The sequence below is a fragment of the Paramormyrops kingsleyae genome, chromosome 16, assembly GCF_048594095.1.
Source record: "Paramormyrops kingsleyae isolate MSU_618 chromosome 16, PKINGS_0.4, whole genome shotgun sequence".
Classification (NCBI taxonomy): Eukaryota; Metazoa; Chordata; class Actinopteri; order Osteoglossiformes; family Mormyridae; genus Paramormyrops; species Paramormyrops kingsleyae.
This window is the reverse complement of record NC_132812.1, coordinates 4,216,247-4,242,209: the sequence shown is the minus strand read 5'-3', so window position 1 is coordinate 4,242,209 and position 25,963 is coordinate 4,216,247. Positions and strand designations below refer to the sequence as shown.

Sequence of the window (25,963 nt, the reverse complement as noted above, 5' to 3'; positions counted from 1 at the left end):
TGCTGTGCTGTTGAGCATGCAGTGCCCCCCCGAAGATAATGTCATTTGCAGGCTGAGGCTTGCCCTTCTGTGGGATGAGTGCTCAGTGCTGACAGAGTGCTTTATCTGTTCCTCAAGCTGCCATTATGACATGGATGCTTAATGGCTGTTGCTTTTATGGGGAGTGGAACAGCAAGGGATGCTGTTGGTTCCAGAGAAAATGTTACTGAATTTGGGCATGGATGTGATCAGACAGGTGCTGAAAATCCCAGCCAGCTTTGAAATGAGCTCTTTATTTGTTTTCTTTTTTCCCCTGTTATCCCTGAGTGCTGAGCAGTAAAGCTGAACCAGAGGATAATCACCTTGCTGCCTGTTAAGTTTACTGGGCTTAATTTGCACAACAAGCTGTTTATGGCCATTCCAGAGGAAAGCGTATTTTAAGGCCATGCGGGGCTGGACCCATGCTTTGGTTTTGGGCAGGTGGTCAGATTCATGGTTGGTGGGGAGGATTGGTTTGGGTGTCTGGGCTCCAGATTAAGTGTTTATGTTCCAGGACCAGCCGAACACTGTATGTCACTGTATGTTATATGCTATATATGTTACACAATACGTATATAATATGTTATATATGTTACACACACATATATACGTATTATGTGCATATATATTTATGCGTATATATACAAATAGATACATACTTTATGTTTATAATGTGTGTGTGTCTGTGTATATAATATATGTGTGTATATGTATGCATGTATATGTGTGTTTATATGTATATGTACGTATACGTTTTTTGTCATTTTTAATTGCACATTGTGCTTACAGAGGCACATTTCTCCGTGTGCTCTGTGTGCATGTGATAAATAAAACTCCTGACTTGACTCATGGCAACCGGTCTTGACGGCTTAAGTGAAAGCTCACTTTGAGGTGTAAATCTGCCTGTGAATATGTTTGAGGGTGCTGGGGCCACAGGGTTTGGCTGACGGTGACAGTCTGCTGTCCTGCCTCGTGCCTGCAGGGCTGCTGGTGGGGGCCTTGGATACGGTGCTGGATTCCAACGCCCGGGTGGCCCCATTCCGCATCCTCCTGCAGACCCCCGGCTCTCAGGTCAGCTGGGTCATCGCTAGTGGTAAGCTCCCGGAAATCCTCCATCGTCCACCAGAGCTCTGCAGGTAGTGCTCAGCCTCTGATACGCTGCATTCAAAGCCTAAGGTTCTTCTTCTGTTCTTCCAAAGTCTGGATCCTTACATGTCACATTTATTTCACATCTCCTGTGCATCGTATGATTCAAATGAATGCTATGCTGCTATTTTAATTATCTAACCAATTGCACACCTTTCTTGATTTCTCACTCTTTATATAATGCAGAAAGTCTTCAATGTCAATTGTACACCTGATCCACCATGTCAAGCTCAGTGCCACTTTGTACATAGTGCAAACACTGAAAATGAACAATGTTCACTGTTGCTTTATTGCTCATGTACATTGTCCCCATTTTCTTGTACATATTTTTCATTCTTCATTACCTTAGTCTATTACTTAAAATTGTAACTTTATTGCTCTCTTCTTTTTCTTCTACTTTTTAGTTGCACAGTGTAGGAGCGACTTGGGTATTACATTTCACTGCATAACATTATGTGATAAATAAACAATCCTAAATCGAACCAGACTATGCTAGTTGGACATAGTGGTCACTCAGGACCAGGGCTCTCCTGCCACACAGAGGTTCTGCTCTGTCACTCCACACGTCCCACTTTGCCTCTTGCCGTGGCTCGCTGACCATCGCTTGCTGTTGAGCAGGAGCTGGGGCTGATGAGGTGAACATGCACTGGGACTGGCTGGTCCAGAACCTGCTGCACTCTCTGTCAGTGTTTGAGAACAAGGAGGACATCACCAGCTTTGTCAAAGGGAAAGTGAAGGTATTGTCACCACTGGGGGGGCAAGTCCTGTTTACTCAATCACGCACGGCTTCCTTCTGTTGCACCTCCTTGCACCTTAGTCACCTCCTGCTTGTTTCCTCACCCCCACCTCTCCCTTTCTCCCGCTCTTTCTGTCTTTCATTCTACGTTTCTTTCTCTTTTTCTTGCTCCCTCCTTCCTTCTCCTTTTTCACTTTCCATCATGCCCTTTTTCACATTTGCTTCCATTTTTGTCTTCTTCCATTTCCTTTTTCTCCTCCGTTCCTCCTTGTCTGTCCTCCCTCCCGTCTCAGGGGCTCATTGCAGAGGAGGCGCGGAGCAGCCAGGCCGCCCAGGAGGATGACCCGGAGAAGTTCCGTGAGACGCTGCTGAAGTTCGAGCTGCGCTTCGCCCTGCCCACTGCAGAGAAGCTGGTGACATTCTACTCCTGCTGCTGCTGGAAGGGCCACGTGCCGCGGCAGGGCTGGCTGTACCTCAGCGCCAACCACATGGCCTTCTACTCATTCCTTCTGGGAAAGGAAGGTCTGCTGTCACCTAGCCGCATGTGCTCACATTCATTTGTTCACTGCATTTGTTTCTGTGCCGTTACACCGCACAGGCTGCACAGTGTAGTATGCTGTGTATGTGCTGTGTGCGGTCTGTCTGTGGTCTGTCTGTGGTCTGTGTGCAGCCTATGTGTGGTGTGTGCTGTGTATGCTCTGTGTGCGGTCTGTGTGCTGTGTATGCTCTGTGTGCGGTCTGTGTGCTGTGTATGCTCTGTGTGCGGTCTGTGTGCTGTGTATGCTCTGTGTGCGGTCTGTGTGCGGTCTGTGTGCTGTGTATGCTCTGTGTGCGGTCTGTGTGCTGTGTATGCTCTGTGTGCGGTCTGTGTGCTGTGTATCCTCTGTGTGCGGTCTGTGTGCTGTGTATGCTCTGTGTGCGGTCTGTGTGCTGTGTATGCTCTGTGTGCGGTCTGTGTGCTGTGTATCCTCTGTGTGCGGTCTGTGTGCTGTGTATCCTCTGTGTGCGGTCTGTGTGCTGTGTATGCTCTGTGTGCGGTCTGTGTGCTGTGTATGCTCTGTGTGCGGTCTGTGTGCTGTGTATGCTCTGTGTGCGGTCTGTGTGCTGTGTATGCCCTGTGTGCGGTCTGTGTGCTGTGTATGCCCTGTGTGCGGTCTGTGTGCTGTGTATGCTCTGTGTGCGGTCTGTGTGCTGTGTATGCTCTGTGTGCGGTCTGTGTGTGCCCATGCAGCTTGAGCCGTGTTTCTGTGTGTGCTTCTGAGAGTATAAGTTAGTTCTAATCAGTGCCTTTCCTGCCCCCCAGTTAAAATGGTGATTCCCTGGGTGGAAGTGACCAGGCTGGAGCGGGTCTCCACCAGCCTCCTGAGGGACACCATCCGTGTGACGACCCATCGGCGGCAGCGGGACTTCTCTATGTTCCTCAGCGTGGAGGAAGCATTTGGCACCATGGTACAGCTGGCCAACATCACACTGCGCAGGCTGCTGGACAATGAGGCCTTTGAGCTGGACCAGGGCCTGCAGCAACCGGGGCACATTACCAAGAGGTCAGTTTGGGGGGGGTGTGGCCTTAAGCAGCCAGTGCATAGTACCAGGAGGTCAGTTTGGGGGGGTGTGGCCTTAAGCAGCCAGGGCATAGTACCAGGAGGTCAGTTTGGGGGGGTGTGGCCTTAAGCAGCCAGGGCATAGTAACAAGAGGTCAGTCGGGGGGGGGGTGGGGCCGTAAGGTGCCGGCGGCATAGTACCAAGAGGTCAGTCTGGGGGGGGGGGGTGTGGCCTTAAGCAGCTGGGGCATAGTACCAAGAGGTCAGTTTGGGGGGGTGTGGCCGTAAGCAGCCGGGGCATAGTACCAAGACGTCAGCCTCAGAAGGGGGGCCTTAAGCAGTCAGACCAGCTTGACATGGATGGATCTCTGCAGGGATAGTGGGTGTTGCTTGAATGTGGCAAGAATGCCCTTCTAATATGGTGGAATGTGAGGAGTCTGTGTGGTCAGTGTGTGAAAGTCCACACAGAACATGAGCTGTCTGGGCTGGAGTTGAATGGGTGAAGCTGCCGTGTGCCTCAGGCTACAGCAGGAGGGTTCGGTGTGTCCTGAAGCCCCAAAACAACTGGAATTTGGAATAGAGGGGGGAATTTTTATCTTTAAGTAGCCTTTGAGTAATAAATATAAAACAGGAGGGAGTTGTTGATGCTAAACCTGAGGATGGCAAACAGCCATCAACTGCACAACTAGGGAGCGGCCTGATCCGGCGGCCGGCTGGGCAGAGACCGGCGGACCCCCGCTGGCTGTTTCCTCCGCATGGATATTGCTTACGTGACTCTTATCATGTTTTAATTGTAACCAGAAAAACGAACTTAGCTGCTTACATTTGATCCAGCTATTTATAGGACTGGGTTTAAAAAATCGACTTCCTTCATATGCGTAATTCGATATTGATTCATAAAATCCTGAGCTCTGTTTTTTAATATATGCCTTTTACAGTCCATGGCCTTTTCTCGTGGATGTGTGACGCTTTAACCATGTTGTTTTGTGAGGCTGGTCATGCAAGACTGAGATCTTACAACAAAAACAGATAAAACAAACGCATGCTGGAGCTGTGAAGAGCTGGACAAAAGCAAATCATATGTAAGATGTGCAAAATGGAAGGGTATTGTGGAAACACCATAAATCTCCGGAACTTTTTAACGAGACATCATCCAGATGCGCAGTCTGAAAGAAACAAAGCTCATCAACTGCACATATTAATATTTTTAGTAATGCACCAAGTTAGAGGGTTCCTTGTACAATTTACAGCATTAGTTTTTTGAGAATTGCTTTCCTATTGTAGCAGAATTGGTATTTTAACTGAAATCCAATCGATATTGAATTGAATCAAATGGAAAATCGTATTGATTCGGGACCTTGTGAATCGGAATTGATTAAGGAAATCGGTGCAGATACCCAGCCATTCATTTTGTCCAAAGTGGCGGGAAAGTGAGGAGAGGCTGGGGTCAGGGAGCATCCGGCGGCATTCGGGGGGAGGGTCTTGCTTAAAGGTTGTGTTACACAGATAACAACATGGTTACTCTGCTGGCCACGAGATTCAAACCCACAACACAGCTGCAAATCTCCAAGCTACTGAGCTGCACAGTGCACCTGCACTTACTCACAATGTGCCCAGGAGTCCTTTTGCGGGCTGTCCTAGCGAGCTTATCGTCAAGTGACTTTCAAACGCTCCATCACGTCAGCGACTGCCAGCGGTGGAGATTAAGGGGCAGGATTTAGCATGGCGTGTTTGCTCTGGGTGACAGATTAACACTGCGCTGCAGGGCACTGCTCAAGGTCGCTGTGAGAAATTGCACTGTGGTCCATCAGGTGGAAATAACCGTCTAAATGGCCTCACTTGTGAGACTGAGCATTAGCTGTCATTTCCTGTGTTAAGCTAGACTTCTGTTTACATCGTTCTAAACTTAGAGGATCCTGGTTGCACATCTGTTGATATACTTGTATATGCCATCCATCTTGATCACTTCATTTTATTCAAACAAGAAACTGTTTCATGTTTAGAGAATGAAGAACCAAATGTAATTAAATGTAATTAAACCAGTACTGCTTAATCCTATTTACAATTTTTTTAAAAAACATTCATTGACATCACTCTGTCAACCAAGGGATGTGAACTGGTGACCTTCCGATCACAGGCAAACGGTCCCAAACTCCTGAGCAGCACACAGCCCCCTATTTGGTTATGAAAGAGTGTGAGAAATATAAATGTAAAAGCTCAAGCCTTGGTTCTCCTTGATTCCTGGGTCTCTAGGGTTCTGGAGCAGCAGGCCCTGAAGGAGTACGTTCTGGCTCAGTTCAGGCTCCCCTACAGCGAGGCCTTGAGGGACGTGGCCACCTGCTCCCTGTGGACTCCTCATGCCCGGTGCCACACCGCCGGCACGCTCTACGCCACTGACCGCTACCTGGGATTCGTCAGCCGGGAGGAGGGTCTCTGCAGCCTGCTCATCCCCCTGGCAGAGGCACGTGGGCTTGGTGTCAACTGCAGGTCACGCTCTTTGTGGGTCAGGATGAGCATATGGTGAAAGGGGAGGGATAGGCGTGGCTCCGAAAGGGGAGGGATAGGCGTGGCTCCGAAAGGGGAGGGATAGGCGTGGCTCCGAAAGGGGAGGGATGGGCGTGGCTCCGAAAGGGGAGGGATGGGCGTGGCTCCGAAAGGGGAGGGATAGGCGTGGCTCCGAAAGGGGAGGGATGGGCGTGGCTCCGAAAGGGGAGGGATGGGCGTGGCTGAAAGGGGAGGGATGGGCGTGGCTCAAAGGGGAGGGATGGGCGTGGCTCCGAAAGGGGAGGGATGGGCATGGGTCAAAGGGGAGGGATGGGCGTGGCTCCGAAAGGGGAGGGATGGGCGTGGCTCCGAAAGGGGAGGGATGGGCGTGGCTCCGAAAGGGGAGGGATGGGCGTGGCTCCGAAAGGGGAGGGATGGGCGTGGCTCCGAAAGGGGAGGGATGGGCGTGGCTCCGAAAGGGGAGGGATGGGCGTGGCTCCGAAAGGGGAGGGATGGGCGTGGCTCCGAAAGGGGAGGGATGGGCGTGGCTCCGAAAGGGGAGGGATGGGCGTGGCTCCGAAAGGGGAGGAGTGTCAGGGCGTGCTCTTCTGACTGACATTCTCACACGCGCAGATCGTTTATGTGAGCCTGTCATCCCCATGATGCCAGGTGCTGTCCGTGGAGAAGCCGGAGACCAGCAGCGCGCTGCCTGCACCCGTCATTGTGAGCGTGCGCGGCCAGCGGGCCTTCCAGCTGATCGAGCTGCCAGAGCGGGACACGCTGGTGGCCAGCCTGGAGGAGAGGGTACGCGGCCTGAGGGGCCAGCACAAGAGAACCACGGTACTGCACCCCATCACGCCATGCTCACCACCACATAGAACATGGAGCTCCAGCAGCAGCAAAACCTCGACTGTCCATCTCTCTTCTAGAATCTGGTTAATGGGAAATTCATAGAACCTGGCTTGGAGAACATGGGTACAACCAGGGCCGTCAAACACAGGTTGATCCTGGTGCACTGAATACCCAGAGTCCTAGTTCATAGAACATGTATAAAGTCAACCCATTAATATTTGTAATGACAATTAATGTCGAAAATTCACTTAAAATAATCATAGGTTTGCATTTAATGGCAACATTTAGGGTTTAACATAATGAAATCCTTTCTGAGTCTCTGTTTCATTTGAAACAGGTCAGCTTCCAATGTGACACCCTGGAGTCTGAGGCTAAAAGGCCGGAGCCTCCTGAAGACTTTGTGAACAATCAGGCCCTGATGGACACCTATCACAGCTCGCAGCCGGCCGCCCAAAGTGCCACGTCTGTGAGTACCGGCGTGACTGAGCGTCACAAGCTGTTACTGACTGACTGACGTTTGGGAGGCATTGATTACTCTGACTGTCAGGCTTGCTAATGATTGGTCAAGTTTGATTGACTCATTATAGTGCTGGAGGGCTGTGCTTTGCTTGTATTTTTCTCTAGTTTTTGGTGACATCTGAAATTCTGGGGCTCCATTTTGCTAAAAATACAAATTATTTCTCAATACAAAAATATTACAGAAATAAAGTATACGTTTACAAGACAGGAGGACCATGATGCATAAGCCTGCACTGTTGTACCATTCACTGACCTAATTCCTGTTCAGTTTTCTTGTGTTTGAATGTAGATTGAGTATCGAAAGGCTTTTAATTTAGTTTTTGCAGTACCAGACTCCCAATGTCTGCTTTGTAACAAAAGCCAGAGCCAGACCTGAAGCCTGTTAATGATTTCTTGTGATTATAGTCTTTTTCCATTGGTCGATCCTGTGAGCACTGAAGCCTGTTGATTTGTCAGAAGTTACTATCTATGATAACTTTTGCTGGGTAGTCATTAGTGTGCAATATCTGTGTGTTCCACTCAGCAAGATTTTAATGAGCTTGTGTCTGTGCATGGTGCAGACTACAGAGGAGAGGCTGGTGCGCTTGTGGGAGGAGCATTTCTCCGACTACGGCCGCGGCATCCATATGTTCCGCACTGAGAATGCCTGGAAGCTGGTTGCCATGGGGATCCCGGAATCCTTGCGGGGAGAGCTCTGGCTGACCTTCTCAGGTTGGTTAGGGGTGGCATGGAGGAAGGTGTAGGTGCTAGGCAAGAGGTGGGGGGGGGGGCTGAAAAAAGTCATGGTAAAATTAGAACTGAAGAAGGGCACTCTCATCACGCTCCCCTCCTGGGCATTTTCACTTCTTCTTTTTGGGGTTCTCGTATTGAGTCAAGCAGAAGTGGGCTGTATTTTTCACTGCTTTTTCCACAATAAAAATGACTTTATGCCCCCTCCCGTCTGTGCAAACCACCTCCCTGGGCAGCTCTTGTCTGAGTAGGGACTAGACAAATATCAGAAATGTTCCAAAATTTGATGATCAAATAGTTGCTCCATAATAGGCTCTTTGTGAGAATCTACATCTAAACAGTGATATAAGCCCTTGTGCTAAGAAGGCTGCAGAATCTGCAGGGTATTATATAGAGCATTCAGTTCTCCTGAATATACTGTAAAGTAATCATTTACATATAAAATATCTGTGCCTTGACTTCATTGAACTGAGCTGAATGTGGCTCAGTCTGTAAATTGTATACATGCTAACGACAGCTAATGTGCTTCCCATTCAGATAGTGGCTCATTAATTGGGTGCTGCTGCCATGATTGGTCACTATTCACATCACTCTGATAGCGGTTTCCTCAGAGAGACCATCCTCGAGGACCCTTTGGCTCCTGCTGATGTGCCTGTTCTCCACCCCACGCGGGCAGGTGCTTCGTCGGAACTGGCGGCCCACAGGGACCAGTATGCAGGCCTGCTGAAGGCCTCCATGGGCGTGAGCAGCTTGGCCACAGAGGAGATCGAGCGTGACCTGCATCGATCGCTGCCCGACCACCCGGCCTTCCAGAACGACACGGGCATCGCCGCGCTGCGCCGTGTGCTCACCGCCTATGCCCACCGCAACCCTAAGATCGGATACTGCCAGGTCAGCCGGCCGACCCACTCCCTGCACTGCTGCGCTTCATATCGTCACCTACTACCTTCACCACCTGTGTCATAATGGCACCCCCCCCCCCCCACACACACAGTCCTCCTCGGGGTCAGAGGCAGGCCAGAGTGGGCCCATCCGCATCGCTGAACCCACTAAAACTGCTGTCTTGGTGTCAGCATGGAATCTGACTTTAGTCTGGGTGTGGAGTATGAACAGGGCGGCACTATATCAGTAAATAACATGATGTAATGTGATCCGCACTGGCATTCTCTCTGGGGTGTACCCCGCTCTGTGCCTTACCCCGCCTGCGGTCTGGCCCCTTAGCCACTGCCTCCATGTACCTGAAGAGGAAAAGCGATTGGAATTGGTTAGGCATGTAATATGACATCACTTTCATAGGGTGGGGAGTGAACAAGGCCCCCACCCCCACACTGCTGCGTATCATCTCTCCGGCGGTCTGGAGGAGTTCTGTTGCCGCCCAGCTGAGGTTTCTCTGTGGTGGGGCTGCATAAGCGTGTCAGGCTGATCGCTGCTGCGGGGATTAATGGGCTCTGTCTTCGGGATCCCGATTGATTCCGGCCTGATCCACCCGTCTGTCTGGCGGTTTCAGCTCGCGGTCTGCAGGCCTGATGTACTCAGCATGTTATGTTACAAAGAGAGAGAGGCAGTGGTGGTAATGGGAGGCTCAGGTGATAAAAATGTGCTGGGATTCTTTGTTCCTGTTCGAAAAAAAAACACTCATTCCTGTAGGCTGTGTGCAAATGTGTTTAGTTTTTCAGCTGGTACTTCATAATTTCACTAAAGAACTCAATTTCATGTATTGTGATGTGATATTTTTTGTGATAAATATTTTATAAAGCAAAAATGGAGTTCAAAATAAATTTCCCACAAATCCATCTGAGTGATTTTAACAGCAAGGAAGAAAGTCATTATGATTGGCTGAGAAAGCGCATGCAGAGAGAGAGATTCTTCAACAGGAAAAACAAAATTGCAGTGGTTGCTAAGTTTTGTTTCCTGTGACAAAGCAAAAATGCTTCAGCAAAACTTTTAAACCCTCCAGCACTCTGCGAATCTTATCACCAAGATTTCAAAATACCAGAACTGTACTGCAAAATAACATTGTTTTGAAAATACTGCGTACTGCGGTACAGTATCTGGACGTAGGAAGGTATAAAAAAGCCAGATTTCAACTCGGATATCTCAGTCCTTGCAATATGAGAATTGCATGCACATAACATGCTGTATCGATATTAATTTCACACATCGCCCATATATCAGACAGACTTCTCTTGCAGGTCAGGCATGGAAAAGTCAAACCATGCAAGTTTTCCTTTTGTATCAAGCAGCAAAAAAGCTTGACATGTTTGATTTAATGTCTTTCTTGACTTTGCACGCACTGCGATGTGGTTATTGCGCATGCGCACATTGCCATGACGATGCTGAAACTGTATATCGTGCAGTCCTAACTTAAAGGTACAGTAGCAGTACCGATCTGGGGCACCTCTGCACGGCCACATGCCAGCAGACCATTCCTTTGATACACTGCATCTCTGGTGTTTCTATGCTTCCATGAATGCAGTCCATGAATATTCTGGCCTCAGTGATGCTACTCTATACCAAAGAGGAGGAGGCCTTCTGGCTGCTTGTGGCCATCTGTGAGAGGATGCTGCCCGACTATTTCAACCGCCGGGTCATCGGTACGTGGTCCCATTTTGCTCTGGATGTCTGTGTCTGCCTGCATGCCACCTGTGTGTCTCACATGTTTCCCTTATACTAGTCTGTCTTAACCTGGTTAAATGGTTAGGGGTCTCACCCTGGATCCTCTGGTCTCATGTCTGTCCGCACGTTGCTTACCCGGGTGATTTCCCCCGCCGCCCCTCCCCCAGGTGCACAGGTGGACCAGTCCGTGTTCGAGGAGCTGATCCGGGAGCGGCTTCCTGAGCTGGCGGAGCGCGTGGGTGACCTGGCGGTGCTGTCCTCTGCGTCGCTCTCCTGGTTCCTGACACTCTTTGTCAGCGCGCTGCCCTTCGCCTGCGCTGTGCGAGTCGTCGACTGTTTCTTCCTGCACGGCGTGACGGCCATGCTGCGTCTGGGCCTGGCGGTACTAGACGCCAATGCGGATGCGCTCGCCGCCACTGCTGACGATGGGCAGGTCCTCATGGTGCTCACCAGGTAGGCAGGAGTGCGGAGAATCTCACCACAACCTCTCTGCAGAGGAACTGCATGCCTACGAGTGAAGCCCTCACTGATGCTACCCAGGACAGGAAGGTCTTGCTTCACTTGCCATCGTAATTTAGCAAGGGAACACAGTGCAGTGGAACCATAACTTACCAGTTTCAAAAGTTCAATGACAATTACAGTGGGTTAAACTGCCATAAAACGTTTTTTTTTTTTTATTATTCAGTTTGTGAACCCTTTGAAAATGTCTAACAATTTACATGAACTTCTACAGCTTCTAAAATGTCATAATTGAATATCTTTAAAGTAGTGATCTGTACATCTCAGTTGCCACTTTTGTAAATAGATGTAATAAATTACATGCTACAATGTTTTCAGTTTTCCTTAAAATCCATATTTTGTGGTTCACATGTTGGCTTATCACCCAGCAGGAATTTAGTGCAATTTAGAGTTTGGCAGTTAGGACATTCCAGTGCCAGCTGTAACAGTGGTCACTAACTGGCATCTCCTCATCTGGACCGAAATTCAACTGATTCTAGATTCAACTGATTCCGACCCCCCTGCACCCCCATCTCCACAGTGGACCTTGGCTTTCAATTACTGATGGAATTTGGCCCCCGGGGGGGAAATAGTTGGGCACCCTGGTACACTAAGACTAAGACTAAGAATTACTTCTCTTGTCTTAGTGTTTGAAAGCAGGATGAGCGACTTATGTGGGGATTCTGCTGTTTGTGTGAAAAGTCTCTCAAGGGCCCCGACCCCATCTGCTCTGCTCCTCCCAACAGCTTCCTGGATGGGGTGAGAGACAGTGAGCCCCCTATAAAGGGCCCATGTGAGACTGCAGATGGCCAGCAGGGCGGGACCATGCAGATATCAGAGCTGATCCGGCAGTCCTACGAGGTGAGCTCGCCTCATGACCAGGCGAGACTCGCAGGGACCAGTACATTTTAGACCTATAGTACATTTTTCTACCACAGGAAACAGTACCTAATGTAATACCTAGCAGTACCTTGACCTCACCTGCCTTGACTTAAACTCCACACACCTAGAGATGTAACTAGTGCTGTCAAGCGATTAAAATTTTTGATCTAATTAATTACATGGTGTGGCGATTAATTAATCTAATTAATCGCGTTTAATCGCACATACATACACGCATTACAAGAAGCAGTTTTTTACCATTTATTATTGAATACAAGCCTATAACTTAGGCTACAATGGTCATGACATTTTTATCACTGACTGAACACAACCCTATGAATTAGGTTACAGTATATGACAGTTGTAACTTATTGAACACAAACAAATGGTTGGTTACAAATGTCTAAGGTAACAACGACCATGACAATTTTGTTTATTACTGAACACAAGCCTATCAACTAAATTGCAATGGACATTGTTGTTATTGTCACTTATGCTACACTAGTCTAAATTCTTATTTCTCTTTTAACCAGTTGCTAAGACAGACTAACTTGTTCACATTTTCTGAGTTTAAAGATGCCCTTTTATTCTGCACAGCAGTGCCAGCCAGTGAGAAAAGTCTTTCGCATGGTACTGTGGTTGCAGGGGTGGCCAAATATTTGCGAGCAAAGGAAGACAGTGTGGCATGAGCTGACCACCACTCTAGAGGACACTGATCCATTGCAATACTGGGCTCAGCTCTGTAATGATGTAAAGCATTGCTATGGTGATTTTCTTCCTCTGAATCAGAGTCTGAACCCAGCAGGAGGATTCTCTTCTTCTTAGCTGGCTCATGTTTCTCACAAGGCTGTGGAGTATTTGCGCTGAGTCCTCCTTCCTCCAGTATTTTCTCAAGGCTAGACCACACCTGTTCTCTCTCTCCTCTTGATAGGCACTTCAAGTCCTTAAAACGTGGATCAAGTCCTGAAGCTAGTTTTAGCCATTCTCCATTCATGTCAGCTTGGTGTTCGGCAAGATCCTTGCTGAAGGCAGTCTTGAACCTAGCCACATAGGCTGGATCCTCATCAGAGACTCTCATTACATGGTGAAGGTGGCAGAATGCAGGAAGCACTACAGAGCAGGAGACATAAGCCTCACCCCCAAGGAGTTCAGTGACATACCTGAAGTAGAAGATAATGCAAACCATAAATAAGGTTCAGTGCATTTAGTTTAGGCAAAAGAAGTTAATTTATTTAGCATCAATTACAATGGGTGATTTACTGGAAAATACTTTTTTTTTTATTTGTTCATTTTATGACATCTTAATCTTAAAAAATATTTTTAGGGTTGTAATTCTCAGTAAGAGCATTTAGGCATGATATTCCATTTCACAGTCTATGACAACATGCATAAAACAACAATAATATAACATGGTACTAATGTAATGTAACTTACTTGCATGGTTCAAGAAGGTTCTGCAGTTTGTCCCACTCAGATGCAGTGAGCATGACTAGCTTGTGTTTCTGTTGGGCCAGAGTAGTCTTAACAGCCTCTTCATTCCGTAAGAGACGGGTGATCATATCGAGTGACGAGTTCCACCTCGTTGACACGTCTTGTATCAGTTGCTCTTTCTGTTGTCCTAGTGAAATTTGTTGTTGATGAAGTTCTTCTGTATTAGCAGGGCTGTGCTTAAAATGTGCAACAATTTTGCGACACTTTGTCATTGTATCCGCGAATCCACTATCAGAGAGGCAAACCGTAATGGTCCGCTGTAATATATGGGCAGCGCACGGCATGTGATGAAAGGGAAGCTTTCTTGCCACTGCGACCATGTTGCGTGCGCTGTCAGTTCTGACTGTGGTCACCTTTTCCTGGATTCCCCAGTCGTCAGCCACTGTTAGAAACTGTTCGGCACATGCATCAGAATAGTGCCGTGTGACTGACTTCAGCACAGTTAACGCGAAGGACGTAAGTTTCCAATCACAATCGATGATGTGCGCAGTAACACCTAGATAGTTGTGATTACTGATCGACGTCCAGTGATCTCCGGTTAGGGCCACATGGTTAGCATGAGCTAAGTTGTCCCGTTTTGATATTTTTTCTGTGTCATACAGCTGATTTATTCTCGAAAGTACTGTACCTCTTGACGGTAGTGTGTAGGTTGTGTCGGAGGAAGCGATTCGAAATGCATCCATAAGCCCCTTGTCTTCCACAACATTAACTGGCCTACAGTCCATTGCAATCCATTTAGATATCGCATTTGTTAATGATTGCGATGTAGACTTACTTAATTTGCGGTGACTCGTCTCAGTCAGCGTGGTTTGGCGGAGCTTGCTGACTGTCGCAGCCGGAGGTGAGGTGACTACTGAGCTCGCTAAAACATGCTTTGAGTTCAGGTGGTATTTCAAACTAGAACTGCTTCGATGTTTGTTGCAAGGAATTTGCCTATCAACGAAAATGACTTTGGTTTTATCAATGGCTCCACTAGCATCTCTTTTGTACTTAAAATGGCCCTTTAGCCAGCCATGCAGTTCTTCGTCTTTTTCGTTTTGCATCCTGTTAGTTTTGTTACTAGCTTGCTGCAGTTCTACAAAGTGTAACGTTACATGTCTATAGGGGGGCGGGGCGCGTTAATTGCGTCAAAAATATGTGTAAATCTAAGTAGATCACATCGTAGGCCTTTTTGTGATCAATTTCACTTGTAGCTTCCTCAAAGAACTCAAGTAGATTCATTAAACAGGATCTACCTCTCCTAAATCCATGTTGGCTATCCCTCAGAATGTTATTTGCATCCAGGTAATCTACCATTTTCACTTGGATTATTATTTTTCCAGTAATGCTAGTTAAACTGATTGGCCTATAGTTTGCTGGATTACTTCTATCCCCTTTTTTGAATATGGGAGTTATATTAGCATGCTTCCAATCTGAAGGTACCGCACCCACAGATAACGATTTCTGGAATATTAAAATTAAAGGTTGGCTAATAATATCCCTCATCTCTCTTAAAACTGTAGGTAAGATGCCCTGCGATTTATTTATTTTGAGTTTAGCTAGGCTTAGTACCACATCAGCCTCAGTTATACATATATTGGTCATAGATGACGCTGTATTCGTACTAAATTGTGGTAAGTTACTCATGTTCTCTAATGTGAACACCTGTGAAAAATAATGATTAAACTCATTTACTATATCAATTGCCCTTACTATCCTGCAAATTAGTGATACACACTGAAGGGCCACCATATTCAATAAACATTATATTTAGACTTTTGGAGGAATGCGGAGTTCCCAGGAAGACTCAGGAAGGCAATCAAAACCACAACCTTGGGGGGGGGGCGTCACCATGCTCCCCACCGAGCCACACTGTCAGGGTGTTTATTGTGTAAGATTAGCTCCTACCAGCCCATGCAAATGTCATAGAGAATGTGGAGGGCAATACGTCTCCCTGCTGGGGAGCTGGCCGCCTGTTCAGGCCTGAGCCTCAAGCCCAGTGTCTCTCTGCAGAAATTTGGAGATCTGACGGTGCGGCAGGTGCAGCAGCTGAGATGCAGGCACAGGATCCAGGTGCTGCAGGTGCATGAGGACACTGCCAAAGAGAACGCAGTGAGTGCATCACACACGCACACAGTCGCACGCACACACATCTACTGTAGCACCTGTAACTGTAAATAAGAATTTAAGTTAATTGTTTTGGTCCCAGTTTGAGTAAACGACTTTTAGTAAATATGTCATGTGGCGGTATAACAGCATCCAGCTTCACCCCCACATTCTGCTGACCTCTGTCTCCTCCTCATCCTCTGTCTCTTCCTCCTCCCCCTGTCTCTTCCCCATCCTGTCTTCTTCTCTCTCCTCCTCATCCACCATTTCCTCTTCCGTCTTCTCCTCCTCCTTCTCCTGTCTACTTTTCATCCCATTTACTCCCCGGTCTCCTCCTCGTCCACCATCTCCTCCTTCATCTCCTCCCCTTTCTCTCTCTCCTCCTCTGACTCCTTCACGTCCTCTGTCTCTCCTTGCAGCTCAGGGTTGTGACTCCAGACGTGTCCATCTCTGCAGAGGAGCTGGGTGATGCGTACGACCTCTTCAAGGTTCGGGGCGGGGGGGTTGAATTGACATTTTATGAGCGCGTACATTTTGTCCTGAGTGATAGTTGTGCACATGCTCTCTAGGCTGCGTAGCTACTTCTGTATCATCGCTTTAAATCAGATGCGTGTGCAAATAATCAACAACTAGATCTGAGGCTTTTACGTTTTACTGACAAGATGACGTGAACAGTTATTCACCATTTAACTGCAGTGTGATCAAAATCATTTCCTTTTTTCTATCCAATAAGACAGATGCACAGTAATGATGGTGATTTAAATGTGTAGTTCTGGTCCAAATTGCTTACCAGAATGGGTCATTTCATCCCATCAACCAAGCTAGTCACCTTGATTACCATTCTCTCAGTCTTTAACTTGGTGTCCTACAAAAGTATTACAGGAAGGAAAGCAATTTTAAGCATAAAACGGGATTTTATGGGGCGTTTGTAACTGGCATTGTAAACAAAGCTATACTGCATGTCTTCTGATTAATCATGAGAAAAATAAATCTTACATTAGCTGGAACAAACTATTAAATTAGATTTAGAGTGCGGTAATAAAATTGCTTTGGACAAAGATAAAACAATGGATGTCTTTCTTTGGGCTTTGGAAGCCAATTCGAAAGTCGCTCCTCCCATATGACCACACCTCCTTAACTTTTTATATTTTCTGGAAATTTCCCTCCACTTAAAAGATGTACAGAGATTTTACTGCAGAGACCCTGGGAGCAGCTGAGTGTGTACAGTATCCACTCAGAATACACACTTAGAATTGTGTGAGCTCTTTAATTTGCACTGTGGTTAAACTTTATACAAGTTTGTAATATGCACACAGTGCGAAACACCCTACAACTATTTTATCATTTGTGTTAATTCTGTTTGGGGTTGTCCTTCACTGTAGCCTAAGCTAAGTCAACATTTGTTATACAACTTTGCTCACTTGAGCTGAAACGTCTTAGGAGACATGTTGGGTTTTGATATGCTGACGGACTTCCTTGAGTTTGATGTAAACACTAGTCGTCACTGACGCAGTGCATTGTGGTCTATATACTTAGTCAAAGACTGTTTCCCTGCAGTATTTGCTGAAATGCAGATACAGTGTGCAATAAGTGCACTGCACTTGGTTTATTTCTGAGATGGGACATACTTGGATACTTTCGCTAAGCACGTGAATGTTCCCGCCAAGTGTGGTAATGTGTAAGTGTGTACCTGGTGAGGCAAATGGGATGCAGCCACTAAGTATGTACACTATGTATCCATGTGCTCCATGTGCCCTTTCCCCTAGGGGGAACACTTTATCACCCTGTACTGGGGTGCTGATGAGGCCTACGACGCACTGGGGCACCACGATCCCTCGCAGGCGTATGCAGAGCAGTACCGCCTGGACTGGCCGCAGTTCCAGCGCCTCTACCAGCTGTTGACCCCTTGGCCATGCGGAGCACACACTGCCACCGTGGCCCGCCGCGCCTTCGCCCTGCTCGACCAGGACCAGGACCTCTACATCAACTTCAGGGAGTTTGCCCGGTGGCTGGGTACGCGCCAAGGAACAGCTAAAGTCATTCACTATACTGGTGTTTCCAAGTCCGGTCCTGAGGGACTCAAGAACGTGGACTGTCTGGAAGGGAGCTGGGAGGGAGCAAAAATGTGGCCAATCTGTGGGACCCTGAGGACCGGGATGGGAAACATTGCACTAAACATGGTGATGCGTTTGGTTTCTGTAATGGAATTAAATGTGAATATGAATGTAGTAATGCAATGACCTCACGCCTTTGCAGACCAAATGTACTGTGAAGAGCTCAATGAGAAGATCAGATACCTGTATTGCCTGCACATTCCCCCAGGTGAGTTTGTGTGGAGGACTCCTTCCCATCATGCTCTGTGCTTGGGCATTATAACCAGTTGGGGAGCTTCAGTGTAGGTTGATGTTTCATAATGTATTATATTTAAAGACTTCCTTTTTCTGGCCATGCTTTGTGCTTAGCCCTATGTGAGAATGAAGACGTCACGTCCCCCTTAAAGAGCCCCTTGCTGTCCACCACCAGGCCTCTGTATGTCAATCTTCCCAATGGTAAAGCCCCATCTCTCTCTCTCACTTTCTCTCTCTGACACTCAGACACACACACATACTATATATATATATAAATTTCCCCCAAAGCATCCCCACAGGTGAAAACATGCACATGCTACTCAAAGTGGCTACAGTTGTGTAACTGTAGTTGTGACTTAGAGCCTTGTTTGGTGGTTTTGTACAAGAGAGCAGCTATCAGTACCATTACAATGGAAAGGAAGTTGTGGGGCCGGGGCAAGTTATTTAAAACATGATATAACCACGAACCCTTGTTCAGTCAGCTCGCTGCAACATGAAATTAGCCAGTGTAAGGGTACACAGAATGATGCGTCTCAGCTAGAGGTTGTGACCTGGCTGTCATTCAGGCCTCTCTGCCAGTGATAGACTGCAATGCACATGGTTTACTTGACTTTAACATGAGTGTAATGTTAGGTTTGCACTCATGCCCGTTTCAGTAAAGCTCAGCTTTGTGTCTCACTTTCTGTCTGCAGGGGAGATGGGAGACACTCAAGAGCAGCTGAAGAAAATGCTTAGGGACCTGGAGAAGGAGAAGGATGTGGACGAGCCGCTGCCGCTGATGAAGCAGGTCAGCTTACTGGAGCTGTGGTGCTCAGCCACTGCGGTTTGCATGACAATCCGAACTGGTGTATCAGCACAGCCTACAGCAGTGTGTTCCAGCCCGGTCCTCGGGGACCACCAGATGGTCCACATTTTTGCTCCCTGCCATACAGTCCACATTTCCCCGAGGGCTGGATTGGGAAGCACTACTCTACATCATCACTGGAAATCTAGGAGCATGACCTGGTTAATGCCACTGCATGTGCAGGCTCATCGGGAGATCGTGGCCTGTGTTCAGTATATGAATATGGTGATCCTTTCTTCCCTCTTGTAGAGTGTGGACTGTCTGGGCTGAATACTGGGCTAGAGCACAAATACAAATACAGTGTGCTGTAGTGGCCAGACCAGTGTTTCCACTTGAACATCTGTGGCAGGAAGAGCGAGACAGTCAAAGATGACCTCTCAAGCAGTTCAGCTCATAAGGAGGAGTGCAGTACGAGAGCTAGAACTTTATACCTAAAAAAAAGACTGATTTATGGAACCAATTAGTGAAATACACAATCTTGTGTTATGAAGTATTGTGGGTATTATCATATTGTTATATTGCTTATATGTCCTATTAGGCTCAGAGTGAATATGGGAGATCAGTACCTTGCTTTTCCTTGATCGCATTGCTGGAGGCTGCTGGTCTCTTTTCTGTCAGTTTCCACATCAAGAACAAGACAAGAAATCAGTATAGCAAAGCAATAAAACAACGATGAGTGCTAACTATTTTGTATTTTCATATGCAGTCCGTAGACAGTTTTTATTAGGTAAACCTGGCTGGTACTAATACCGGTTTGGTGATGGCCAAATGAAGCTTCATGAACCATTTGCTGTATTTTTTCACCCCACTAGATGGTGTTCTTGGTTTGTGTTGAGGATTGTCACCTTATCGTGGTGGAGGGGTTTGCGTGCCTCAGTGACCCTAGGGGCTTTGTTGTCGGGGGCAGTAGTCACTGGTAGGGTTTCCCAAGGCAAAAAGGTCCCGGGGGAGGGGCCAGACAAAGAGCAATCCGAAAGAACCCTATGACAAAGAACTCTACCAAGGTCTCGTTTCCCTCGCCCGGACTAGGGTCACCGGGGCCCCACCCTGGAGCCAGGCCTGGGGGAAGGGCCTGTTGGCGAGCGCCTGGTGACTGGGGCTTGGCCCGTGTGGCCCGTGTGGCCCGTGACTGTCCTCAGGTGGGCCCACCACCCGCAAGGGGAATGTCAGGGGTTCGGTGCATTGTGGATCGGGTGGCGGCCAAGGGAGGCCCTGGCGGTCCGATCCCCGGCTGACAAAACTGGCTTTCGGGACATGGAATGTCACCTCTCTCGTGGGGAAGGAGCCTGAGCTTGTGCATGAGGTTGAGAGATATATCGACTAGATATAGTCGGGCTCACCTCAACGCATAGCGTGGGTTCTGGAACCAGTCTCCTGGAGAGGGGCTGGATGCTCTTTTCTTCTGGAGTTGCGGTGGGTGAGCGACGCTGGGCTGCGGTGGGGCTATTGGTGGCCCCACAGTTCGGTGCATTAACAACGGAGTTTACCCCGGTGAACGAGAGGGCTGTCTCCCTGCGCCTTCGGGTCGGGGATAGGTCTCTGACTGTCATCTGCGCTTATGTGCCGAATGACAGTTCAGAGTACCTGGCCTTCTTGGATTCCCTTAGTGGTATGCTGGTTAGCGCACCATGAGGGGATTCCATCGTTTTGCTGGGGGACTTCAATGCTCATGTGGGCAATGACAGTGTGGCCTGGAGGGGGGTGATTGGAAGGAACGGCCTTCCTGATCTGAACCCGAGTGGTGTTCTGTTATTGGACTTTTGTGCAATGCATGGTTTGTCCGTAACGAACACCATGTTTGAGCATAAGGGTGTCCATAAGTGGACATGGTACGAACATGCCCGGGGCTACAGGTCGATGATTGATTTCATAATCGTATCATCTGATCTGCGACCTTCTGTCAACTGATCACCACCTGGTGGTGAGTTGGCTCAGGTGGCGGGGGAGGAAGCCAGTCAGACCTGGTAGGCCCCAACCGCATAGTGAGGGTCTTGCTCGGAACGTCTGGCAGAGGCTCCTGTTCGCCGGACCTTTAACTCGCACCTCCGGCAGAATTCCAACTGCATACCGGGGGAGGTTGGGGACATTGAGTCTGAATGGACACTGTTCTTGACCTCCATTGTGGAAGCGGCCGTACGGAGCTGTGGCTGCAGGGTGGTCAGTGCCAGTCGTGGCGGTAACCCTCGTATCCGATGGTGGACCTCAGAGGTGAGGGAGGCTGTCAAGCTGAAGAAGGAGGCCTACCGGGAATTATTAGCCCGGGGGTCTCTGGATGGGTACCGGCAGACCAGGCGGAATGCGGCTCGGGCGGTCACAGAAGCAAAAACCCGGGCGTGGGAGGAGTTTGGTGAGGCCATGGAAAGTGACTTTCGGTCGGCCTCAAAAAGGTTCTGCCAAACCATCCAGAATATCAGGAGGGGAAGCAGCTCCTGGTTCCTACTATTTATAGTGCGGAGGGGATGCTGTTGACCTCACCTGGGGACATCACCCAGAGGTGGAAGGAATACTTTGAGGACCTCCTCAACCCTGCCTCAGATACATCTACGCGCACTGCCTTTGAGACATCTGAGGGCACAGAGCCTGAGGGTGCTGGGGGGGGCTTGCCCATCACTGGGGCTGAGGTGGCCAGGGTGGTTAAAGGACTATGTGGTGGCCGGGCCCCGGGGGTGAACGAGATCCACCCGGAGTACCTAAAGGCTCTGGATGTTGTGCGGCTGTCATGGCTGACACGCCTTCTCAACAGCGCGTGGAGGTCAGGGACAGTGCCGCTGGATTGGCAGACCGGGGTGGTGGTCCCCTTATTTAAGAAGGGGGACCGGAGGGTGTGTTCCAACTACAGGGGGATCACACTTCTCAGCCTTCCTGGGAAAGTCTATTCCGAGGTACTGGAGAGGAGGGTGAGATCGATAGTCGAATCTCAAATTCAGGAGGAACAATGCGGCTTTTGTCCTGGCCGTGGAACACTGGACCAGCTTTATACCCTTGCAAGGGTACTGGAGGGGGCCTGGGAGTTTGCCTATCCAGTCTACATGTGTTTTGTGGATTTGGAAAAGGCTTATGACCGGGTTCCCCGAGGTGCTGTGGGGGGTGCTTCGGGAGTATGGGGTCCGGGGTCCACTGTTGTGGGCGATTTTGTCCCTGTATGAATGGAGCAGAAGCTTGGTCTGCATTGCCGGTAATAAGTCGGACGTGTTCCCAGTGCGGGATGGGCTCCGCCAGGGCTGCCATTTGTCATCGGTCCTGTTTATAATATTTATGGACAGGATTTCTAGGTGCAGCCTGGGTGTTGAGGGTGTCCAGTTTGTACACACAGTTTGTTCGCTGCTTTTTGCGAACGATGTCGTCCTGTTGGCTTCATCTGCTGGGGATCTCCAGTGTGCTCTGGGGTAGTTTGCAGCCGAGTGCGAAGTGGCTGGGATGAGGATTAGCACCTCCAAGTCCGAGACCATGGTTCTTAGCCGGAAACGGGTGGATTGCCCTCTCCAGGTCAGGGAAGAGGTACTGCCTTAAGTGGAGGAGTTCAAGTATCTCGGGATCTTGTTCACGAGTGATGGTAGGCGAGATCGGGAGCTGGACAGATGAATCGGAGCGGCTTCTACAGTTTTGCAGGTGCTTAACCGGTTCATCGTGGCTAAGAAAGAACTGAGCCGGACAGCAAAGCTCTCGATCTATTGGTCCATCTTCGTCCCTACCCTCACCTATGGTCATGAGCTATGGGTAATGACCGAAAGAATGAGATCGCGAATACAGGTGGCCGAAATGAGGTTTCTCCGCAGGGTGTCTGGGCTCTCCCTTAGGGATAGGGTGAGAAGTTTGGATTTCCGGGAGAGTCACAGAGTAGAACCACTGCTTCTCCACGTTGAAAGGAGCCAGTTGAGGTCGTTTGGTCATCTGGTGCGGATGCCTCCTGGGCGGCTACCCGGAGAGGTTTTCCGTGCATGTCCTACAGGGAGGAGGCCCCCGGGCAGACCCAGGACATGATGGAGGGATTATATCTCTTGACTGGCCAAGGAACGCCTCGGCATCCTCCCCGAAGAGCTGGAAGAGGTAGCTGGGGGAGAGGGAAGTCTGGGTATCTCTCCTGAAGCTACTACCCCCGTGACCCGAACCCCGGACAAGCGGCAGTTAATGGATGGATGAATGTTTGGCATGCTTTGAGCCCTTTTATGAACAGAGAGCACAACCTAGAGAGCAAACGGTTCATGAAACTTCATTTGGCCATCACTACTAGCTAGGACCAGGAGCGTTCATGTTGTGTGATCGCCAGCATCACCGTGTTGTGTCCCTGTCTTGTACTGCATATACTCGCAGCTACAGGAATTGCTGTTTACAGCAGCAGTTGTTCTCATATGCGTTTTCTTGTTATACAGCTTTCAGTTTCACACGCCAGTGAGGTCTCGGTTCATTAGAATGATAATTTGAAAATTTGCTCTTGGAGGGGCTGGAATGCTGTACCCTGTTGCTAGGGCTGAGAACCAGTGCTCTAGATCAATGGTTCCCATTCTGTTCCTTGGGGACCCACAGACAGTCCACGTCTTTGCTCCCTCCTTGGTAGAGAGCTGGGAGCAAAAATGTTGACTGTCTTGTAGGAAGCTCGGAGGGAGCAAAAACATGGACCGAATGAGGGTCCACGAGGGCCAGATTGGGAAACACTTCTAAATTAATGGTAAAGCAGTACAATGTAGTGTAATGTAATGTACTCTCTGCCACCCTGTGTTCGCAGTGGGAGTTCATCCAATTCTGCAAGACGTTCTACAGCATGTTTCATGGAGACCCCCAGGAGAACGAACTCTTTCAGGCCATTGCCACGGTTACCAGCCTGGTGCTGCGGATCGGGGAAGCGGGTCACAGGAGCCAAAGCTCAGACGGCAACGACGGGGTGCAGGATCAGCCCCTCACAGACTCCAGTAGTGAGTGGACTGTCAGCTTTGCCCAAATCCTGGCTTCCCTTCTTACTGAGCAGGCCCTGGTCAACTTCTTTGACAAGTCTGTAGATCTTGGGGCCAAGATCAGTAATGCCAGGGCAAAGCAGCACCTGGAATGAGGAGGTTCTGTGACAGACCAGCAGGGGGCTCATTGAGCAAGCTATCTTTGGCCAAAACCATCCAGTTCTTCCCTGTAGTTCCTCTGCAGTTTGGCACAGGTTTGACTTCTGATTGACCATATTCGTCCAGATGGGAGCTATTCACTGGAACCAGATTTTTCCTTATGCTGATTATAAGAGCACAAACATTTTCTTCAGGGATCAAAATCCTATGCTTATGAAGTGGAGCTCAAAGACAAGAGAGCTCAACTGATTCAAGAGGAATATGCACCTTGTAACATCTGTAGGCTTTCACTGCTTCTGTCACAAAGCACCACGACACCTCTATAGTATGTGGGATCATTTTAATTATTTTATAATTTCAGTTAAAAATACTTTGTCATTTTTGGTGACCTACATAAAACTGTGAATGAGTCAAATTGTTTATTTTGGTCTCTCTGATACACCAGGAAGTTATTAATTGTAGGGACATTGCTGGTTCAAGTCCCAAAGTTACATAAAAGCCTCCAGAGCCATTGAGCCCCTACACCAGGACAGGACTGAACATAAAGCTTTGGGTGGTGTAACTTGTTTCCCTGCAGTTTGCTTTTTAATGTAGCAGGTATTGAAGTGCTACAACACAGGGTTTCTGTGTTTTGTAATCAGTCCAGTAGCCATGGTTACCTTCTTAAGGAATGAGTTATGATGTACTATTGTCCTGGCTTGAAGGGGCCGTGACCTGGGTCTCATTAAAAACCATTTTTGTGGAATAAGTGACTGAGGTTGAGGATTCTGGAAGCTTATGTTTGTAAGAGTTTACATGTTCAAGTAATGTTCCAAGAATTGATTTGCTTAAGCAATCATATAAATTAATTCTTTTTTTCCCCAAAGCAATATGATTTTTATATTTCGTAACACAATGTGGGAACCCCCAGTATCAGATTCCTAATTTTACAGAACTGGGGAGTCATTGGTGTTATTGGAATGTATTAAATGTAGCACAATGTGTCAATGACTGTGTTGCATTGTGACTTGCTGGTGGTGTTTGCATTCAGGCTTCATGCAGGCTGATCTATCAAGCATATCACGGGTGGATGTGTGGGCACCACAGCAGCTGTGCTCTCTGCGGCTGCCACATGACCTCAGACAGTCCGGCAATGTGCTGGTTTGAACTGGTTATTAAAGTGTTCTAAACCTGACACTGCCCGAGGCGTGTTGGCTGTGGTTTAAAACAATCTGTATACACTCTAAAAAAATCTTTAAGTGGACTGAAACACCCAGAACCCCAGCTTGCCAGAAAGCCAGTGTTCGTAAATGTGAGAGTGGATATGTCTGGGTAGACTTCATTGCTGTTAAACAGCTTTTTGGTGTGACTTAGGAACATATGGGGTGTTCCTGATAGTGCTGGAGGTAATAACTGAGGATCACAGGTTGTTTAGGTAATTCCCTTTACACTCGTTGCAGCTCTAGTCTATACCAGACATGGGCAACTTCCTCCTATCCTCAGAGGTAGCTGTAAAATGAGGGGATTGTGCTGTGTTCCGTTTACCTTGGAAGTTGGAGCCGGGCATCCAGACACACTCAAGTTAAGAGTTCCAGTACAGCAAATCGGAAAGCCATTTGGCAATACCAGGGACCTGTCTCAAAAAACAGTACTTCTTGGCTTAGCTGGATAACTTGTTGGATTTAAGGTACTCCAGCATAAATGGCATTTATCATTGTTCACTTTCATTTAGATTACCTTAAATCTGGCAAGTTATCTGGCTCAGCAAGAAATCCTGCTTTCTGAAACAGGCCCCTGGTTTAGCCAGGTTCATTGTTAGTTAAAACCAGTTAACACACATTTTGAGCATGCACTTAATAGCAACATGTCTGTAGATAGCGGTTGGACAGTACTATGTGCAAGATCAATTTAATGAGCTACAAACAAGACGCAAATACTAATAAACAATATATAACTAAAGCTGCCATTTCTGTCGATGATGGCTGCAGCCATCTTGAATTCTTTGAGTTGGAATTCTAACTTCAGGGGACATTCCAGTTGAAATTCCCAACTTCCAGATTCAAATGGAACACAGCATAATAAGGAAGACCACTGTATTAAAACTGCCCAAAAAGGTGGGTGACATCTTCTAGCCCACAGCTGACAAT

General features: G+C 48.1%; 2 protein-coding genes across 2 annotated transcripts in view; one reads left to right on the top strand and one right to left on the bottom strand.

Annotated features, from left to right (window-relative positions):
- The window catches only part of LOC111854135 (TBC1 domain family member 8), a 29,498-nt gene extending 4,487 nt beyond the window's left edge, over positions 1–25,011 (top strand). The window contains exons 2-20 of the mRNA XM_023831779.2: positions 1,001–1,111; positions 1,783–1,901; positions 2,194–2,422; positions 3,204–3,444; positions 5,695–5,902; positions 6,595–6,765; positions 7,115–7,243; positions 7,857–8,007; positions 8,702–8,916; positions 10,502–10,619; positions 10,809–11,094; positions 11,886–12,000; positions 15,505–15,603; positions 16,017–16,085; positions 17,364–17,610; positions 17,854–17,919; positions 18,060–18,146; positions 18,638–18,732; positions 23,513–25,011. Of these exons, the coding sequence (XP_023687547.2) occupies positions 1,001–1,111; positions 1,783–1,901; positions 2,194–2,422; positions 3,204–3,444; positions 5,695–5,902; positions 6,595–6,765; positions 7,115–7,243; positions 7,857–8,007; positions 8,702–8,916; positions 10,502–10,619; positions 10,809–11,094; positions 11,886–12,000; positions 15,505–15,603; positions 16,017–16,085; positions 17,364–17,610; positions 17,854–17,919; positions 18,060–18,146; positions 18,638–18,732; positions 23,513–23,833 (3,077 nt within the window). The 3' untranslated portion in view covers positions 23,834–25,011. The remainder of the gene's footprint in view (positions 1–1,000; positions 1,112–1,782; positions 1,902–2,193; positions 2,423–3,203; positions 3,445–5,694; positions 5,903–6,594; positions 6,766–7,114; positions 7,244–7,856; positions 8,008–8,701; positions 8,917–10,501; positions 10,620–10,808; positions 11,095–11,885; positions 12,001–15,504; positions 15,604–16,016; positions 16,086–17,363; positions 17,611–17,853; positions 17,920–18,059; positions 18,147–18,637; positions 18,733–23,512) is intronic.
- LOC140578592 (E3 SUMO-protein ligase ZBED1-like) lies at positions 12,272–14,555 on the bottom strand. Its single transcript, XM_072700180.1, has 2 exons — positions 13,456–14,555; positions 12,272–13,181 (listed from the first exon to the last, which is right to left on the bottom strand). The coding sequence occupies exons 1-2, from the start codon at positions 14,553–14,555 to the stop codon at positions 12,536–12,538; spliced, it is 1,746 nt and encodes a 581-aa protein (XP_072556281.1). The 3' UTR covers positions 12,272–12,535.
- Positions 25,012–25,963: the final 952 nt, after the last annotated feature.

Excerpts from the sequence above, each read along its gene's own strand:
- LOC140578592 (XM_072700180.1), bottom strand. The coding sequence starts at position 14,555 with ATGCAAAACGAAAAAGACGAAGAACTGCATGGCTGGCTAAAGGGCCAT. Across the intron at positions 13,182-13,455 it reads AACCTTCTTGAACCATGCAA|GTATGTCACTGAACTCCTTG; the intron begins GTAAGTTACATT and ends CTTCTACTTCAG.